Genomic DNA, 21,039 nt, shown 5'->3' on the forward strand with positions numbered 1-21,039 from the left:
CCCCGGTGCCCCGGAGGCGGGGAAAGGTGGACAGACCCCTGCGGGCCGGCGAAGCTCCCGGGAGGCCGCGGCCCGTGTCCGGCGCTGCAGGCAGCACGTGCTGACCCCTTCCAGGGACAAGTATTTTGTTTTCTTGCAGTCATAACCGTGGAAGTATACTTTCTTTATTTGTAGATTGATAAAGACAAATCCTAAACGAGCACTTTGACATTTTCACAGCTATGTAGGATATAAGTGACGGTGCTCTAAAAATAATAGTAATGTAGCCTTTGAAAAATCGCGCAACGGTACTCAAGCCAGAGACTGTCCATTCGGCCGATAAAAATTCGGTGGCCAAACAGCTCTCTCCCCAAAGTATTCGGCAAATATGTTAACGTTTTTAAAGGGAAGTTGGCCCACGTTTTACTAAGAAACTTAAATGGACTAAAATTTGAATGTAAAGTCACAAAACGTGTGTTGTCTTTGTACAGGTGTCCTGTTTAAACTTTAAATTAGTAGATGAGGGGCCTTCCTTTAATAACGGAGAAAAGCAATTCGTGGCTTATTATTAGGAAATTTGTACTTAGTAGGTCTTGTTCCATATCGTTGACTCTCAGCGTAAATCCCTTCCATGGTGGATCACGATTTCCGAGTGCTAAATCAAGAGACTAAGCCGCCTTGTATCTTTTACTTTTTTTTCTTTAGCAGCTGTTGTAATAAGGTAGTAACAGAACAATCTTCCAGGAGAAGAATGCAGAGACTGTTTAAGAAAGTCTGTTTTAAATTATAATTAACAAGACACTATATGTTATTCAGCGTCTCATAAAATTTGGTCTCATTATCCAGATATATAGTACACTGTTTAATGAGTACACCAGTATTCCTTTGATATTAAAATTGCTAAACATTTAATAAATCTCAAAATGTCAAGTAATTTAAAATGGTATCTGAGCAGAAGACATCATGCAAAAGTACTAAGGTGAATTACTAGAATCATGGAATTTTAGAACTGGAAAGGATTCCCTCCATCTTGTTGGAAATAGTTTTGACCTAAGTGTAAATTGGAACTGTACATATTTCTCTCCTTAGCAAATCACAGGGTTGATGGGAGGGACTTTCCTTTGGTGGGAGGGGAATGTTTTTACAATAAGGTGCCTTGTTATTTTAAATGCTGTGTTGTAAATAGCCAGCCCTAGGCTTCTAAATCCCACTGTGTGTGTGTGGGGGGGGGGGGGGGGGGGGCAGGTGGTGAAGCTGATAAATTCACCATAAACACATAGGAAAGATTTGGGAAAGCTTTTGGAGGGGGCTGGGTGTTCTGCTTTGTATTAGATAAACCAGACCAACTCTGTTTTTCAAAGGTTGCTTTTATATTTTATTTCATAGTTATGATATGAAATTTCTAAGCAATATTCCCTACTGACTTTTTAAAAAATGGCTTGAAATACAGAAGATAACTCCGTGCATTTACTTTGTCTGGACTGTAAATCTGCTTTAAAAAGGAGCACCATATCCTGATCAGCAGAATGAAGGGCTTGGGCTTGATAATCCTGAAAGTGACTGATTTCCAGCTCAAAAAATTCTCTGAATCTCCTTCCTTTTTACAAAAGCCTATTGCTTAATAATTTCTCTGGACAGAACTGGGCCTCTGTGGCACAAGTCCAGGTGTCGCCATTCCCATTATACATACGGTGGGTGGATGATTCTGTGTGAACCAGGGCTTTATTACACAGAGCATCTGTGAATGGCTCCTGGTGTTTGAAGATAGCCCTGCTTGGACTACCAGTTTCACTAAGTCCAGCTATTCTCTCAGTATTTTTAAAGCTGATGTTATTTGATTTATAGTTTCATTTTAGAAGTCGTATTCAAACAAAGTAGTGTTGGAAATAAAGATAATGGTTGTGATACTGAAATTAGGACAGAAATTTGACATTACTTAATGTTTATCATTCACTATTGTGAAAACCTTATGTTGCTTACCATGTAGGCATGTCAACCTAATTGTGACAAAGGATTTCTTAATTGAATACTTTTTGTTCATGTACTAATATTTGACATTCATAAGAATTTTTCTGGAGGACAAGTGAAAAATCTCTTATTTTGTAGCACTGGTTTATATTTGTTGTTAACTAATCATTGTTCTATTGTGTAGCTCGTAGATTCTGTAACCTCTAAATTAGCAAGGACGGTTACGAATTTTAAGTTGGCTTTTGAATGGCTAGGTCTCTGGAGGTATTGGCCTCCCTGCCTCCAAGCAGTTTTCCTGATTAGGAATGCTAAGGACCAGAGAGTTCCATTACTAATTAACATTATCTTACCTCACTCTTGTGTTTTCCTGAAGTGTACCCAGACAGTACCTGCCCCCTCCCCAACATTATCTGCCTATTCATCTTTCTCTTCTATGTTTGAGCCTTTTCACAGGAAGTTCCAGACTCTAAGAATAGCCTCACACTTCCTTCATCAAATCATAGCCTTTTAGACTTTCCAGTTCTGGTGAAACAATCCTTTCTCTAGTAGATTTTCTCCAAATAGGCAAGTGTATCGGGATTCTTTGGATGGTCCACACTATTACCTCTGTCCATAGCAGCGACTCTTTCTTTAATGGGACTCTCTAACGGGACTAGGATTAGTCTCTAGGGATCAAGGACTCCCTAAGTGGTGTATGTCTGAAATTTGGAGGGGAAGGAAGCAGGGCTTTCTCAGAGATCGAAAAGCCTTACTAGGGTATGGAGTTGAAGATAAGGAGACCCATCCTGTACGGTTGCTTGCTGTTAGGAATGCTGCAAGTAATGGATGCTAACTTTGTCTACAGCCTGATCATTCCTTGTGGTCATCTTGAGTACAAACTTCTGTAGCTCCATTTTTTTATGCCATTGTTCATAATGCATACATACATCATACATGTACCATAGATAACAGGTACAGAGCCAACAGAGAAGGTGATGGTTTGTTTTTCCTCCAGATTGTAAGCTTATTTAGAGGGAAGACCCTGTTCTACCTCATAACATCCAGTGGAGTATCTGGCATACATATGGTGCTTCTGAATCCACTACAGCCTTGTGATTGCACTATTTATTGGAGTTTTCTTGGATCCCCAGAGGAGTGTAATCATTGATTTCTTCAAAGACCCTCATTATGAGGGATAGCCACTGTTGTCTGGTTTCCTGGCCTGAACAATACTGGAGAGGTGCATCAGCATGGTAGTCTGTGATTCTTACATTCAGCATCTGGCTGGAGCCTGACCCATCTGCCTGATTTAGTTTCAACTTTGCTAGTTAATTATAGTAAAAGAATATGATTTAAATAATTCGAGTTTTAGGTCCAAGAAATACTGATTTTAAAAATGCCAGTGTTTGTCGTTAGTGTGGGTCTTGAGATACATGGGTTTGGTTGATTCTTTGGTTGGTGCTTGATGTGTGTTTAGCATCCATCCTTGATGTGGGTTCATGAAGCACTAACAAAAATTAGAATGAAAGTTCATGAACATTTGATAGCACTTTCCAGGATTGGAATTGGTCTTGATAGGGCCAAATTAAGGGATACTTCAAATAGAGTTCTCACATTTTTACATGAGCCACCTATACTAAGTAGTTGTCTCAGCTCCAGGTTTGAAAATGAGGTGTTTTTGAGTTGTTAAATTCTGGCATCTGACAGATTCTTTTAAAGTATATTTAAATTGATTGATGATGCCAAACAAATTTCCAAAATTAGATTTACTTTGTGTGATACCTCTTTTTTTAAATCCACATTCATGAGGCCTTAAGGTCATATTTAGAAAATTCTTGATGAATGAACTTACTGAAATGATATAGTAGGGTGTCAGAGTAGCTCATTTCCAGCTACAATCTTTGGTGAGTATTCTCGTGAAGAATTCTTTCATAAGATCATAATTTGGCCATGAAGTCAACTGTCTTCAAACTAAAATCTAAAATACAAGGTCTCAAGCTGAAAAAATACATTTCATTCTTTATGGGATTGAAGGAAAGTTTCATGCTTTCCAGATTGTTCAGGCAGGAACACAGTTTACCCAGCGGTGCTATTTTACATATTCACTTTCACATATTACATATTCACATTCACAGAGACAGGGCAGTACATGTGGTAGTCCTAGGACCGCTGCTTTCTGTAAGACAATGGTGGGAGATGGAAAGAACATGACAAGAGTGTGTGGTGACCTCCTACTCCCACCACATGGAGGAACTTTTCCCAGGGGGTGTGTTTATGGGGTGACAATCATTCTTTCAACTTCTCTGTATGCTTGAAAATTTCTATAATAAAATGTTGTGGGGGAAACAGAAAAGAAAGCAAGGCCTCTGATCCAGATTCTGGTTAAGGGCTCATCCCCTTGGCATTTCTTGGCTAATGCATAAATACACCTGTGCTGGCTGGCTTTGTAACTGGAATGTTTGTGGGACACATGAGTGGTTACAACTCCCGGTATCTGATGAGCGCAGCTCTTTGGAAGCTGCTCCCTGCTGTGTGTTTCAGCCTCCTGGTGGTAGGGGTGACTGTGTGCTTGGGAGGGCATAGGTGGCACCCGGCAGGTTAGACTCCACTCTGTGAGGGGACTTTGCCTTACTGGCAGCACCCTGTCCCAAGGTTCGGTCTCTGCATGTGTAACTGTTTAGAAAGGGAACAATTCTTCAAATGCTAGTTAGCTAAATGTTAATAGATGATTTTTCCCCCATTTTCCCCCCATTTTTATATGAGTGTAAAATGTATGTAATACTTATCATTTTATCCATTCATAAGTGTATAATTCAGTTGCATTAAGTACATTCACATTGTTACTGCTGTCATCACTACAGTCTATACCCAAAGATTTTTCATCATCCAAAAAGAAACTGTTTGCACTAAATAATAGCTCCCGGTGCCCCTGGGCCCTCGTCATCTCCATTCTGCTTTGTCTCTCTCAGGTTGCCTATTCTGGGCTCCTCATGTAAGCAGAATCATGTAGTATTTGTCCTTTTGTGTCTGGCTTATTTCACTTAGTATAACATTTCCAAGGTCTATCCATGTTGTAGCCTATGTACAGTTTCATTCCTTTTTCTGGCTGAATAATATACCGTAGTTATAAAACTTTATATAATAGTCATGTGTGAACTTCATGTGAGAACATTTTATCTGGGCCTACATCTTACACTTCAGAGAAAGAGCGCTGCTGTTTACTGAGGGTCTTTCATGTGCTCAGCCTAGTGCCAAGAGTACTTCTGCACTGCCTTTAGATCTCCAGCAGGTTTTGTCACCAGCTTAGAATGGAGGGGATGGCCCCCGAGTGGCAGGTGGCTGCATGTATTCAATCAACAGGTGCTTCTTGGGCCTGTGTGCATGTACATGCCAGGCAGTGGGTGCAGGTCCTCCCGCCCCCACGGAGCTTACAGTTAAGGTGATTGAAGTGGGCACGTCAGTCATTCATCGTACACTGTGATGAGGCTGTGAGTGAACACCACAGTCTTTGAGGTTGGGTGGGTGGGGAAGTCCTTCTGTGGAGGGAGTTTTTATTTTTATTTTTTAAAATTTTATTTATTTATGAGAGACACACACACACATAGAGAGAGAGAGGCACAGAGCAGAGGGAGAACTAGGCTCCATGCAGGGAGCCCGATGTGGGACTCTATCCCAGGTCCCCAGGACCATGCCCTGGGCTGAAGGCGGTTCTAAACCGCTGAGCCACCCGGGCTACCCTGGAGGGAGTTTTTAAACTGAGAATTCGAGCAGGCATAAGTGAACCAGGCTGAGAGTAGTATTTGTTCCTAGCAGAGAGAATGGTCTTGTTAAGTTCCAGAGGTAAGGAAGGATTTGTTGCTTTTAACATGTCTCTGGTCATCCAGATGGAACCTGATCCTGGCTGGTTGGGAAGCAGTCAGCTTCTGGAAGCTCCGGTACTGCTCAGAACTGACCATCCTAGGCCCTGCTGCAGGCACATGTTTCAGACATCAAGTCTGATGACTTAAGTTTTTCCCTCTTCATGCTTTTCTTCTTTAAAAAAGAAAATACTTTAACTTTTCAAGTGTACTTATCAAATAGTCATTCAAAGAGGAGTCACTTGGAATAAGCATGAAATACCCACATTTCTACATTCAGTTTGGAACCTTTCCCACCAGCCAATCTGACCTTTACCCTGGTCATGTCTCTTGACTTGAATAAAGCCTTTTCTGTCTGATTCTGAGTCCTGAACTTATTAGTAATTCTAATAATTAGCCAGTGTGTTGTGCATTACAGATGAGAGTGATCTCACATGCAGTTCACCTGTGATCTTCAGAGCAGCCCTGTCAGGTAGACAGAGAAAGGCTTGTTACCTAGCAGGAAATTGAAGCTCTGAGAGGTGAAGTGCTTGCCCAGATCACATGGAGCTCAGTGCCAGAGCTGGGGGTGGAAGCCAGGCTTCTCACCACCAGTTGCTTTTTCCTTTGCACCGAAATGGCCATATTCCGAATGCCTCCCCCAGACATGTCTGTCCTTACCTCCTGAGAACTGCCCTCTTCCATCCCTACCAAGGCGTCTTTCTTGATGCTCATTGTCCAAGTGGTTGTCCTGGCTCAGAGAATGGGACTATCATCAGCTCTGGTCTCTAAACCAGAAACTTGGCCTCCCCTTTCCAACCAGTCCTCTAGTGAATATCACCAACCCTATGGGTTCTATTTCTTAAGCTATTGAATCTACCCATTTTTCTTTGTTCTCCAGCTATTCTTCTATTTCAGATCCCCATAATTCTTTGGGTAAACTTTTATTGTTACATTATCTAAGTAATTGATTTTCTTGTTTGTCTCCCATCTTAAACTGTGAACTCCTTAAAGTCAGAGGCTGGTCATTATTTTCTGCTTCCCTGAGACCTAGTAAGAGGGTCACCTTGTATGGGTGTATGGGCCTTACATGTAAAAGGGCATACCTCACATCATACAAATGCTCACTTATATGAGGGCATGTGTAGCCTATTTGGAGACTCTGGACCACTCATGGAATACCTGTACAACAGTAGAGAATCATCTCCTGAGATAAAGCCACATGGTGTGCATGTTATGCACATATTCTGGAGAGTATACATGATCACTCCACCGTCACCTGCCTCAGAAGTCCAGTTCCAACTCTCCTCATAATTCAGACTTTACCTGTCCCCCTTCACCTGGGGTATGTGTGGTAGACTGTGGCATCAGTCTATTTAGGAGTGGGCCAGGCCACTGCCTGCAGAGCTCTGGAAGCTCCCCAGGCAGGAGTTGCTCATGTTGTACAATAACATAGTAACAATTTACTTGAGGAAGGGGTACATTTTTATAATCCCAGAGAGGTACTACATGAACCACTAGGGCTCTGCCAATAACTACACAGAAAATATTTGATGTGGTGGTAGAAGCAGTATCTTAGAGCAGACGACTCACTCTTCAGCTCCTCATAGCTCTGGGGCTGGAGCCATAAGGCAGCAGCAGTTTGCAAAAGCCCCAGACTGGGAATAACCCAGATGTCCTTTGGTGGCAGAATGGATAAACAATTATGTTCGTACAGTAGAATATTACTCAGCAGTGAAAAATGGCAAAAACTCTTGCTGCATACTGCTGTATGAATAACCAAACATTTTGGTGTCAACCAAAATCAGCCAGACATGTAAGGTACAGACTATGGATACAGGTAATTCCATGGATATAAAGTTCAAAAACTGGTCAAACTAATCCTTGGTGTTAGAAATAGTGAAGGCGGTTCCCCTTGGGGCATTGACCTGTGGGGGCCGAGGGCTTCTGTGTTGTAATGATACACTCCTTGATCCAGATGCTATTTATAAGGGTGTGTGCTTTGTGAATATTCATTGATCTTATGATTTGTGCACCTTAAGAAATATATGTTAAATAAAAACATTCCCAACCCCCACCAAAAAAAGACTTCTTCACTAGATTTTAGCAACTTTACGTTTTTAGAGTGAATTCAGAGGGCTTTCATCAACCAACCAGGGCCTCTTTCACCTGTGCCTGGCTCCCCTTCTCTCTGCTGATGTAGCCCCTCCCCCATCTTGGGTTGGGCATTCTCACAGCTTTTTTTCTTCATGTGGACCATCTCTTGTGGCCCTTGCCCTTTTCTTAGTGGAGTATGAAGCAGCTCTGTACTTTCTTTTCAGTCTGTTGATGTCATTTGAGGGTAAAATGAGGCTAACCCTAGACTGCCTCTAGGGTTAGGGAGGGATAGGAGTTCTCCACTCACTTACCTAACTGCTGAGCAGACAAGTCACTAGCTAGGTAAATGTCCCGCCTACTGGTAGTTCCCATCCATGTCTTTAAGCCCAAATGTCTGGCCAAGGTGTAACTAGCTCCTGAAACCCCCTCTCCCTCCCTGGGATTACTGCACCTCATCCAGGCTTTCTTCATCTACCTGGTGTGTTGCAGTTGTCCCTTCCAGTCCACCTTCCAGTTGGGCTCCAGACCTCTTTAAACAGCACTTTTGGACATATCGCTCCTTGGCTTACGCAGACAGTGACTTGCCACCATCTCCAAGGAGTCCAGACAATTAAAATGGCTTTGAAGGTCCTTCCTGGTGGAGCCCTGTGCACCTGCACAGCCTCATCCCTCCATAACTGTCCAGGAAGAGCCTTTACGACACAGATGTAAATGTGACGGGTGGGGCCTGTCCCTCTGCTCCTTTGCATATGCTGGTCCCTTTGGCTGGAATTCCATTGTTCCCTACACTCAGATTCAGTTATCTCTACTTCAGAGCTTTTTCTGGCTTTCTCCTTTCTTCTCCCATTTGTTAGGTGACTTTTCCCCCTCCTTTCAGGCATCTCTTTTCCTTTGAAGCTGTTTTTTTGGCTACCTCACCTTTACCTTGCTGAAGGTGGGATTTTGTTCTTGTTTGTACTAGCAGTCCCTGAGACTTAGTAGGCTTTTGATGAATGTTCGCAAGGTGGATAGGTGGGTGGATGGGGCGTAGGTGAGTAGATGGTACAGGAAGGTAGAGGAAGGGTGAAGACATTTTGACAGTAAAGAAACCCTCCCTGATTATTTATTGTGAAGGGAGTATGATTTATGTCTTGTGTATTTCAAAAAAAAGGAAAAAAAGACCCCAAAGATTGGAAACAAAGTGATGTTTGAGAGAGACTCCTGCCTGTTCTCAGACATAGCGAATCACTCAGGATTCTCCCTACGTGCTTGGCAGCTCCTTGAGAATCTCTATTTTTGCTGGAATGGGAATTCATGGTTTTAGAGAGTTAGGTATTTCAAAACAGATGCTTAGACCACGAAGTCACTGAAAATGAGTGTGGTTGCAATATGCCCCGTTTTACACCAATTAAGCAGAGCTCTGGGCTTCTGGCCTCCTGCCAATACTCTGGTCCAGGCCCCAGGGAAATCTCAGCAGTTCTTGGATCTAATTGTTCACTGTCTGCATAGTCTTAAAACAGTCATTTCGGTGACTTTACTATGTTAGATATTGTGTATTGAAGTATGGATTTCATGTTGAAAAAGGTATTTAGTCTGCCTCAGATTCATCGAGAAAGAGATAGCTAGAACCTTTTAAGAAAAGAATCTTCCCACCTCTAAGAAAAAAATAGTAATTTTAATGTAATTTCTTCAGGTTTACGGGCATATATGTATGGTTATGAAAAGATCTACATAAGTAAATTCACATAGAACGCTTAGAGCCTGGCACATAGTAGATACTGGGTAAAAAAAAAAAATTTTTTTTTTCTACATGGCAAAGCCTGTGAAGCCAACTTCCATCTTATAGTTCTACAATTCCTTACTGAGAAAATCCAGATCTCTCTGCCCCCCTCCTTTTAAAGACTGTTTTTTTTTTTAATCAGTTTTTCTTTGTTCATTAAAATGCAAAAGGACTTATCCTTTGCAGTTTGCTCATTGAGTTCTGTGGATTAAAAGGAGTGAAATGAGTGAGGGCAGAAGAGGAGGGAACAGGTAGAAGGGGCCACCACAGCTTCAATTATGAACTCAGAGACTGTGTAGGCCTTTGCTTTTGCCACTGGTGGGCATCTGTGCTCCGGTGATGATAGCTAATTACACAAGTAATAATAACAGGAGTAGTTGAAACATGGTTTACCAAAGATGTGATATGTTCCAAGTGCTACTGAACCAGTTACTTGCATGGTCTTATTCGGTGCTCACTACTGCCCTCTTACCAAGTGTTGTCATCTGTTTCACCCAGGGAGGGTGAGGGAAGTTAAATGACTTGTCCAAGGTCACCCAGTCACCTAGTGACTGGAGCTGGATCCTGCTTCCAGTAGAGCTGGCCGCTAAGGGCAGTATCAGATTGGGCTTCATTTTGTTTTCTGAATGCAAGAACAACAGAGTAGTTAGTGAATTAGGCCTCAGGTAGGATTAATTCACTATCAGAAAATGGCTTTGTGATATCTAGTTCTATGTGTAGAAGCCATTTCCATGCTGAAGTAGTAGGTGATCTATATGAATAACTTTTATCGGTATAGCCACTCATCAGTACTGAAAGAAATCACCCACATGCTTTTACCAGTCCCCTTCCATGTAAGTATCAGTTTCTGCCAGAAAGGTATTTAGGTCACAATGCTGATAAGAACTTGACCACTTTATTAAAAAAAAACAAGAGAGTAGTTACCTCCAGAGTCTCAGTAACACATTGTGTTAGAACTGCTTTAAGTTGCAAGATAGGACACCTTTAATGTGACAAGTTTTGTAGTATCTTCCAGGAAGTTTGGGAGGGCTTTATAAGGAAAAATTTCCAAATTTTTGGAAGACACAGGTTCAGGTGGGGGGAAAGGTCAGTAAAACCACGAAGAGACAAAGGTATGGGCCCTGAGCTGAGTGGTAATTAGGGGCGAGCCAGAAATCCAAGACTTCATGTAGAAACTTTAACCCTAAATACTCAGGTTTGAATTTCAAAATGAAATTCTATTATAATGAAGTATTATAAGTGAGCTATCAATTGTTAATACTACTTACTGTTCTTGCCTGAGTTACATATTTCTAAGTCAGTATGAGCTTGTGGAGATTTACTTTATTGCAGATTACATATTACAGGAAACATCTTGGGACAGCCCTAGATGTCATGTGTGCCAACCAGTGTTGAACAGTATTTTTATCATTTCTGAGAGGTGTTGTGTTCTTTCTTAATCCTTCCTAGTGGAATATTTTCAAGATCATTGTCCATTTCTGAAAAGTATTGTTAACAGTTTGTGCAAATCACAAATGAATATGTTCTTTCCATTTTCTTTTTCAGATGGTGATGATCTTCAAAATGAAGACTCTGGAAAATTTTGGGTTCTCTATAGGAACTACAAAAATTGAAGGAAAGAAAATTTTCAAAAGGAAATTGTTTTGAAAGTATGTTTACAACTAACTGATACTGTTGACAGTTTTTTTTTAAATAATAAAACACTTTAAGAAGATTGTATTTATGGTAAAAGGAAACTGGACTAACAATGAGGCCAAAGACTTTTCCTGCTACGACTTATTCTGGAAATAGCCGTCAGCGACTGCAGGAGATTCGAGAGGGCTTAAAGCAGCCGTCCAAGTCTTCTGCTCAGGGGCTGCCCGTGGGACCAAACAGTGATGCTTCCCTGGCCACCAAGGTCCTGGGGGGCAAGGATGCTGCCAGGCAGCAACAGCAGATGAGAGCTACTCCAAAGTTTGGACCTTATCAGAAAGCTTTGAGAGAAATCAGATACTCCCTGTTGCCTTTTGCTAATGAATCCGGCACTTCCGCAGCTGCAGAAGTAAACCGACAGATGCTGCAGGAACTGGTGAATGCGGGATGTGACCAGGTGGGTGTAACTTCCCTGAGGCTCCTGCGGTGGCAGTTACAGTAAGTAGTCCGTCCAGCACAGTTGAGACAGCCAAAGAGCCCGTGGTTGCCACTTGAAGGCTCTGAATTGCTTACAAAGAGAAGTGTGTATAGGCCAAAACCTGAGACCCTTCCAGTGTGCCATTGCATGGTTTTCCACCTTCTCTCCAGAACTGACTTCTTGGTTGCTTTTCCTTTTCAGGCCAGACCTGGACATTTCTGAACTCTAGTGAAATTGTACCTGTGTATTTTCTGTCCTGTCCTTGTGAAGTTGAGAAGGGCTTTCACACTTAGCCCTGTCTTTGAGATTGATTTGGGCTTACTCTGAGCTGTCATGGGGAAGGTACTGGCTTCCTTGTTTTTGGTTTGTGCATTTTTTTGATTTAGCTAACATTGATTAACATGAATTCGCTCTTCTTAGACTCTGTTTTCTCCTATTTTAAAAAATGGTATGTATACTGTTATAGGAGACACAACTCTGTTAAGGAAATGATCAAGCTTGAGAAGTCATCAAAATGGTGACAACATAGTCTGACTTCTCAGTTGCTTAAGAATAAGGGACACATTAATGGAGGTGGCACCAATAATATCTAAATAAACAACTTGTAGCTCTATATTTATGATCCTGTGGCGATTCGCATAGCCACGTAAAACACAGGTTGAGAGGCTGGACCATGTAAAAGGGAATTAGTGTTCAACCCGGTAAAAATGTATTTAGTAAAATGTAACTGGTAAAAATGTAATTGCCTTATAAAAGGACTTCTGAAAGCTAATGCTTTGTTATACATCTGTCATCTTAAAAGTCACAGTTTCATGAAAATGGAAATCAGCTAGGTATTTTTTGCTGCCTTGGAAAACTAGTAAGATTTCATGCTCAAAGCAACATCAAGATGGCTTGAGCACTTGTACTTTCTTAGAAATAACCTAATTACCTACTCCTGGCCTCACAGTCACAGGAAAAGCCTAACAATGCCCTCTTTTATTTCCAAAAGCCATATCAACCTTCTTGTTGTAGTTGATTACCACAGAATTTAACTAGAGAATTTATATTTCTCAGATGATATGTCTGTGAAACTAATCGTGCTATTTTGTAGGGCATTTCCTTGACACTTTAGGATATACTAGGATTAACTTGTGTGAAGAAGCATTGTTATGTTGAGTTGCTTTTATAAAGCACAGGATCATGAATAATGTGGTGCAGAGTGTTTTAGCAGTGGAAGCTGACAGCAAAGGCATGACCTCTCTCATTGTGAAAATATGAAGTTAAATACGCTGCCAAGTGCTATCCCCTGACAAACAGAACTTGATGGTTTTGAAAGTAAGAAGGAGCAGTCCTGGGGAAATACTAGAGTAAGATTGCAGATACTTGAAAACCAACAGCAAAGCCTAAAATCTTCTATAAATCACTTGCAAACAAAAGAGGTAATCAGAGCAGGGCATTCTTTGCAGTTGTGATAAAAAGAAACGAGTGAAGCAAATAATCCAAAATACAGGTGGAAACTCATTGTGGCAAAATCCATTAGCGATAATTACAGTGCAAGAAATAATGAAGCCATTGCTGTATCCAAGACGGTAAAATACAAATAGAGTAAAATTAAGGATCATGACACCAATGATCTTCCCATGAACATTTAATTTATGCTAATTGCTAGCAGAAAGGTCTCCATTTGTCATATTTAATGCCCCTGAAATAATTCAATCACTTTGGTGTATATAGTGTTACTTGATAAAGTAAAACAGCTCTGCCCTCGCCCTTACCCTCCGATTTGGACTGTTTTTGGTCTGTATACAGGGTACATTTGCTTTCAGAGAATCCTGGTCAGAACCCCATTATGAGAATCCAAATAATGTGAGCGCAAACCATCAACAGAACCTCTAGAGTTGTGTGTGTCCTCACTAAAGCAGATTATCAGATCCAATATGATAGGTATAGAGAGTAGCTAGTATTGCAGCTTTTCATTTTCCTTTGTCTTCTACTGTATTGCCTTTTAATTTAGGTTTAATTTTTTCTCTTGTACTTTGTTATTTTTAACCCTAATACTAATCAGAATGGCAGTGAACACGTTTTCTCAAGATCTTACTGGTGAAATACATTTCTTTCTTTTTTTTTTTTTTTAAAGATTTTATTTATTTATTCATAGAGTCAGAGAGAGAGAGAGAGAGGCAGAGACACAGGCAGAGGGAGAAGCAGGCATCATACAGAGAGCCCGATGTGGGACTCCATCCAGGGTCTCCAGGATCTTGCCCTGGGCTGTAGGCGGCGCTAAACCGCTGCGCTACCGGGGCTGCCCTGAAATACATTTCTATATGCACTATTTTATCCATCACATATGTATGTGCATACATTTTTTCCCATGTCATTTGACCTGAGATTTAATGAAAGTATTTACTTGAATATATGTTTTCTTTTAAACTTTTTATTAAAATAAAATTTATACGGGGCAGCCCGGGTGGCTCAGTGGTTTAGCGCCGCCTTCAGCCCAGAGTGTGAACCTGGAGACCCGGGATCCAGAGTCCCATGTCTGCCTGCGGCTCAGGGAGTGATCTGGGGTCTCGGGATCGAGTCCCACGTCGGGCTCCCTGCATGGAGCCTGCTTCTCCCTCTGCCTGTGTCTCTGCCTCTCTCTCTCTGTGTCTCTCATGAATAAATAAATTTTAAAAAATCTTTTTTAAAAAAATAAATAAAAATAAAATAAAATTTACATAAGAAAAATACATGATTCTCAAGGGTACAGCTTGGTGATTTTCGCCCAGTGAATGAATCACACCCATGTAACCAGTATTTGTGGGTATATATTTTTTTAAACTTTTTTTTTTTTTTTAAAGTATTCTCTATACCCAATGTGGGGCTTGAACTCATGACCTTGAGATCAAGAGTCACATGCCCTTTTGGCTGAGCCAGGCACCCCTGCCTGGGGTGTGTGTGTGTGTGTGTGTATTTTAAAGATTTATTTATTTATTGTGAGAGAGTGCCTGCATGGGTGTGGAGGGGAAGGGCAGAGGTTGAGGCAATCTCCTGCAGACTCCCACTGAGCATGAAGCCAACACAGGGCTCAGTCTCAGAGCCCTGAGGTCATTACCTGAGCCTAAACCAAGAGTTGGATGCTCAACTGACTGTGCCACACAGGTCCCCCTCCCACCACAGGATACATTTTTAATGTAAATTTCTAGGAAAAGTACAAGACTAAGTATTTTCTGTGTAATGATATAGTGTATATGTCAAATGATAGAGTGCCTAAAATGTTTTGCACATAGATTTCTAAAGACTTATAAAAAAATACTATAGAAAAAAAAAAGCCAGTAGGTTAATATTCCTTATGGAAGGGGCTGTTCTTTATATATAGATTAAAGGAATTGGGAAAATAAGTGTTTTGGTTATTAGTGTCATATTTTGTATCATGGATACTCTTCTTATTGGCATAGGTAATTTAAATTTAGCTTTTACTTTATCTTATAAAATTTAGTTTCACCTTTTCTTTTAATGGTTTCAAGTGATCATATTACTGGGTTTTCCCTCTTCCTGACAAAGTTTTAAAAACCACTAATTTGATTTTGCAGCATCGTTAATACATATAACATGTCTGCTTCTCAGAAGCATCTGACTTGTGTCTTCTCACTGAATTGCAGTGGGTTAACAGGTGTAAGGATGCTGTTGGGGCAGGTTCACTATACTCGGGCCTTCTCAGGGTGCATGGGATGGATGGATGGATGGATGGATGGATGGATGGCATGGGGGCCTTATGATAGCAAGGATCCTATTCAGTAGTAGCTCCTGCACTCCTCAGAAATAGCTAAGCATTTTATCACCTAGAGGAAGACGTAGGTGCAAACTTCCTTTCAGATGTGAGTACCAGGAAACGTTTTTTGCTTCTCTTGAGCAATTAGCCTGTGCTCTTTCTCTGTGGACAACCCATATCCTGACCTTCGTGAGCCTCCCACATTGGGAGGCTGTGAGTGGTGCCAAGTCTGTGGCAGCTTTGAAGACTTTTTAGGGCTCTGGCTTGTCACAACCATATTCTTCCAGTCCTGAATATCTATGTTAGCATAATTTTCCTAATCCTGATTTAATCCAGTTTTTCCTCACTTTATTGTGAATGTCTGAATGACTTAAATCTTTAATGGAACGAGGATAGGAAGAAATGTAAACAAACAGATTGATGTATTACACCAAATTTGGCCTAAGAAAAAAGCTGCTGGTCAGGATGTATATTCAGAGACAGGCTTCCTGAGAATAATGGCCACAGCAACAAATAAATCTGAGGTAGTGTGGTTAATAGGAAAAGGGAGTGATTTAAAAAAAAATTTTTTTGTGTTCTCAGGCTGAAAAGTGCAAAAAAATCAAGTTTCTTTCTTTCTTTTTTTTTTTTTAAGGATTTTATTTATTTATTCGTGAGAGACACAGAAAGAGAGGCAGAGACACAGGCAGAGGGAAGAGAAGCAGGCTCCATGCAAGGAGCCCGATGTGGGACTCGATCCTAGGAATCCGGGACCATGCCCTGAGCCAAAGGCATACGCTCAACTGCTGAGCCACCCAGGCGTCCCAGAAAAATCAAGTTTTGTTTTGTTTTTTTTTTTTTAAATCATGTTTCTCAACCATTCTACTAGTTATTCATCAACCCACGTCCTTTTGCCAAAGGAAATATCACTGCAGAGGGGTGAGGCCTGCTGGGGCCTGTGCATCTCTCAGAGGAAGGACAGATACTGGTGTTGGCAGCAGCTTCCTGTGCCAAGGACCATTCCAACAAGCACTTGCACTGGTAGCCTCATTGAAACTGCACAGCAGGCATTTGAGATGGATTCCAGTCATTAGCCCAGTATTGCAGAGGAAATGATGGCTTGGGCGGTCAGGCAGGTGACTGTAACCCCCTCTGCCACCCCTCCCCCAGCTCTTACTGACCTTGTATCTTCAGTGAGGGTTGGTTAGACATAGTTGTTACACTTGACAGGAAAGACTTCAGTGCTCCTTTAATGTGGCCACGCAGACCTCTGTCTTTGGCTTGCAGTGTGTTTGCTGATGTATATACCTTGTCCTGGTAGGGGTTTTTTCTTCCCAACTTGGTCCTCTGCTCCCCTCATGCCCAGTGAGGACATCCATCCCCTCTCCTCTCACTTCCATGGGCCAGTGGCACATGCTCAGTGCTTCAGTCCCCCAGGTCCCCTGGCTATCAGGCCCCACCTGGCCCGACTCCTCCCCTGTGCACCTGCCCTGGGTGTGCGGTGCTGCCTCCTCCTGCTCACATCTCCACTTCACTTGTTCTGGGGACTTCTTCAACATACCATTCTGTTGGCTGGTAATGTTGGCATCCGCCTTCCCTAGCCTGGATTTGGGCACCTGTGAGGGTCCAACCCAGATTCTTACTGCAGGGTTGTAATTCTTCCACCTGGATTTGAACTGTTCCTGTTCAGACTTCCATAGTCTTGTATTTCCATAAGGCCCTGGATGCTTGATGCTTGATGCCTAGCCCTGTGAGGACAGGTGTTCATGCTGTGGTCTCACTCGCATGTGGTGTGCAGGCCTCTGGGTGCTGCGTCTGGTGCATCCCGGGTGTGTGCAGGGCCATGGGTGTGGCTCACCCTCGATGTGCACTGTGGGTTTGCACACGCATTGTGCATGTGCCTGGAACACTGCCCAGACAGTTCCCTGTGCTGGTCAGTGCAGAAGCTATTGCTGATTTGTCAGCCATTGAGGCAAACACCTCGGCGGGGGTTTGGGGGGGAGAACTAATCCTGCCTAGGGATTGGTTCTGTGTAATGTAGGTATTTTGCTTGAAAAAAGGTAGAGGGACACCTGGGTGGCTCAGGGGTTAAGCATCTGCCTTTGGCTCAGGTCCTGATCCTGGGGTCCTGAGATCAAGTCCCACATCAGGCTCCCTGCAGGGAGCCTGCTTCTCCCTCTGCCTGTGTCTCTGCCTCTCTCTGTGTTTCAGGAATAAATAAAAAAAGTCTAAAAAAGAAAAAGTTTAGATAACATGTACATTTCCTCCTCCCTTCCTCTGGAAAGGGAAGGACTTTTCAGTATTACGGAGCACTGGGTACTGCCCTGAAATATTCGTAAGAGGAGAAGGAAAAAAGAAACACTTAAGTTTAGGAATGCCAGTAATGTAACAGGAAATTGTATTACAATGGCTTTTGGGTGTAGCAGTTCCTTGCCTCCCCCCCCCCCCCCCCCCCCCGTTTTTTTAGCCTTTCAAATTAAATCTGCCCTTGCCAAAAGATAAACTGTATACTTTGTTAAAGTAGGATATTTGACAAGATACAAGACACAAGCACATCATACCGACTCCCCCCACAGTGTTCCCCCTGGTTATTAGAAGAGTATGTGTTCATTGTGTAAGTTTGGAAAATCTAGAAAAGTATAAAAAGAAAATAAAAATTGCCTATAATTCTATCGGCTCAGATAGGACCACTTTGAACTTTTGGTATAAAAGCAGCCAAATTTTTTTGTAATGAAAGGAAATGAAGAAAAGTGAGGAGGGATGTGACAAGTGGAAAAAAACAGAATATGCAGTATGATCCCACTTCTTCCTTTACAAGAAATACATGTGTGTAGTATAGCCCTTCTCACTCTCCTTACCTAACGTCAAGGTCAGTCAGTGCTCTCCCAGAGTGTATCTTGCTCCTGTCTATGCACTTATGGGGCCTGCTCCCCCCACCTGCCAACCCTCCATCTTTGCTCGCTGACAACACTGCTCCTCCTGGCCCCTCTGCTCAGAGCTCTCTGGATGATCATTCTAAAATGGAAAAGATCCTGTCCTTTCCTTCTGGAAACCTTGCCACTGCACTTGGGATGAAGCTCCGGACCCGTAGGCAGGGCCCGCCCCACAGCCTCAGGCGGCTCCCCTTCTCCTGCACTTGGTGCTCCGGCCCTGCCAGCTTTACAGCCTTTCCCCGGACTTCTCAACACTGGCCCCTTCTTGCCTGAATAAAGCCTACTCCTTTTAGAAGGCTTGTCTTGCTGTCCTGGATTCAGAAAAGCATTTTCTGATGCCCTAGTTTGAACCAGATCCCTCTGTTTTATTCTCTCTCATTACAGAAGTTTCTTTTCATAGCATTTATCAGACTTTGTTACTGTTTAGTTGTGTATTTCGTGTAATATCCATTTCTCTCTTTAGATTTAAGCCCCGTTAGGCAGTGGCTTTGTTCTGGTCCTCATTCTCAAGTACCTAAAACTGCAAACTCTAATAAGCATCGGATGTATAAGTAAAGGGAGAAACACTTTGTTATACAGATTTTCATTTTTTGTGCCTGTATTATATTCCATTGTTCAAACAGTAGTTCTGTAATTTATTATAAATAACTGGTGTTAAAAGGTAAACTGAAGCATATTAAAATTTTTTTAAGTTTATCTGAGCAAAAATGATTCCGATCAGTAGTGGCAAACCAGAAGTTAGGAGCGCTCCACTAATAGGTGTTCAGGGGACGACTTTCAGAAAGAAGAGGCAGAAGCAAAGTAAGAAAACTATTTGTTTACAGCAATGAAGTTACAATATTTGGGAAAGCCTAGGTTTAGGATTGGTTGTCCTTATCAGGCTTAGGTTTGGTATGTCAGCTTAGGCAGAAGGTCTTAGAATCACTTCAGTCTGATGGCTTCCTTATTTAATTAATTTAACACTGTGATGGACATTCTTCTACGTAAATCTTTGTAGATATCACTGATTTACTTAGACTAAATTTTAGAAATGGACTTACTAGGACAAATGAGAAGAGCAGTTTTTATTTTGCCAAGTTTCTCTCGAAAAAGTCTTATAAATTGCCTTTATATTTCCAACCCTGCCAGCAATGAATACTACCACAAAACAACACATCTGTTTGTCAGTTTAATAGTTTGTTCTCTATTCTTAATTGTGGCAGTAAGTATGTGGTCATAAAAAAGTGGTGACAGTTCTTCAATTTTAAGTAGCAGAAAACTCATATTTTGAGGGGGGGGCTCTGAGTGTCTTGAGATTAGACCCATTTTCCTCCTTTTTTAAAGATTTTATTTATTTATTCACGAGAGAGAGAGAAAGAGGCAGAGACACAGGCAGAATGAGAAGCAGAGAAGCAGTCTCCATGCACAGAGCCCGATGCGGGACTCGATCCCGGGACTCTGGGATCACGCCCTGGGCCGAAGGCAGGTGCCAAACCGCTGAGCCACTCAGGGATCCCCCCATTTTCCTCTTAAAACATAGTGCAAAGTCTAGTACATCAAGACCAAAATGCATCTTTTTGAGGAATGTCTTCTCTCTCCTCCCCAAGTGACTTCTCTGTGCATGGGACAAGTCCTGGCCAACACAGGATTTTGCAGTCCTAGAGGTTTTGCAAGAGAGTAGCTGGCAAACAGGTAGGCAAGGCCTGGCGTCTTGGGAGGACAGGCCAGAACAGCCCCAGGAGCAGCACCATCTGGACACTTCAGCTTTCTTTGCTCCCCAGAATGTTTTGTGTGCCGAGCAGAGCACTTGGCTGGTGTTTGGGGATGACAGGCTCTGAGTTTGCTGGGGTGTGGTTCTGCTGCCTTCAGGAAGCCAGGTCCTGGCCTCTTTGAGCAAATGCAAACACGCAGTACAACCATCAGTATTTTCTCTACATGCAACAATGTGGAAAATAGTGGAGATCACCAGTATTGTTTATCTAATACCTATTATGGCACACTGAGCAGTTTTCTACCTGAATTATTTGCTACTTTATATATATATATACACACATACATATATATGGTTGTGGCCATTTGATGGCTCATGCCATCCTAGTAGGTGATTAATGAGCATTTGAATATATTCTATAGCATGGTGCTGTATTTATATAATTATTTTCAGAATTTTTATAAGCATACTTGGTATTTTCCTAGAGTTCTGGGAAGCCATAGGAAATGTCTTTTCCCTTTGTACCATTCTCTCATGCCCTCACCCTTACCCCGACCATCTAGCAGAGTCCTGGGTAAATAGTGAATGCTCAACAGATATCTCCAGCTGTTAGAATCAGACAGACTATATTTCAGTTCTGACCAAGCTTGCTCTGAGCATGATTTGGGAATTGAATCAAGCTGCTGGAAATAGATCCCCAGCTACAGGGTTTAATATACATAGGTGGCATAATAAAGGAAGGTTGGCAGGATATGGCCAGCCTGGTGGTATGCGCTGTCACCAAGGCCCCAGGCTCCTCCTCTCTTTCGGTTCTTCTTAATAAGAAGCTAACATTTCCAGGATTTACCAGGTGGTACCTCTCTGAGAGTCAACAGTTTGTACAAGAAGCAGAAATATGGCAGCAAAATGCTGCTCTAGCTCTGGCTTGCTTTTTTCTTTTCTTTCCTTTTCTTTCCTTTTCTTTCCTTTTCTT

General features: G+C 42.1%; 1 protein-coding gene across 1 annotated transcript in view; it reads left to right on the forward strand.

Annotated features, from left to right (window-relative positions):
• Positions 1–21,039, forward strand: part of LATS2 (large tumor suppressor kinase 2) — a 71,471-nt gene that overhangs the window by 1,125 nt on the left and 49,307 nt on the right. The window contains exon 2 of the mRNA XM_025462737.3: positions 11,164–11,707. Coding sequence (XP_025318522.2) covers positions 11,366–11,707 — 342 coding nt within the window. The 5' untranslated portion in view covers positions 11,164–11,365. The remainder of the gene's footprint in view (positions 1–11,163; positions 11,708–21,039) is intronic.

The sequence above is a fragment of the Canis lupus genome, chromosome 25 (assembly GCF_003254725.2).
Source record: "Canis lupus dingo isolate Sandy chromosome 25, ASM325472v2, whole genome shotgun sequence".
NCBI lineage: Eukaryota > Metazoa > Chordata > Mammalia > Carnivora > Canidae > Canis > Canis lupus.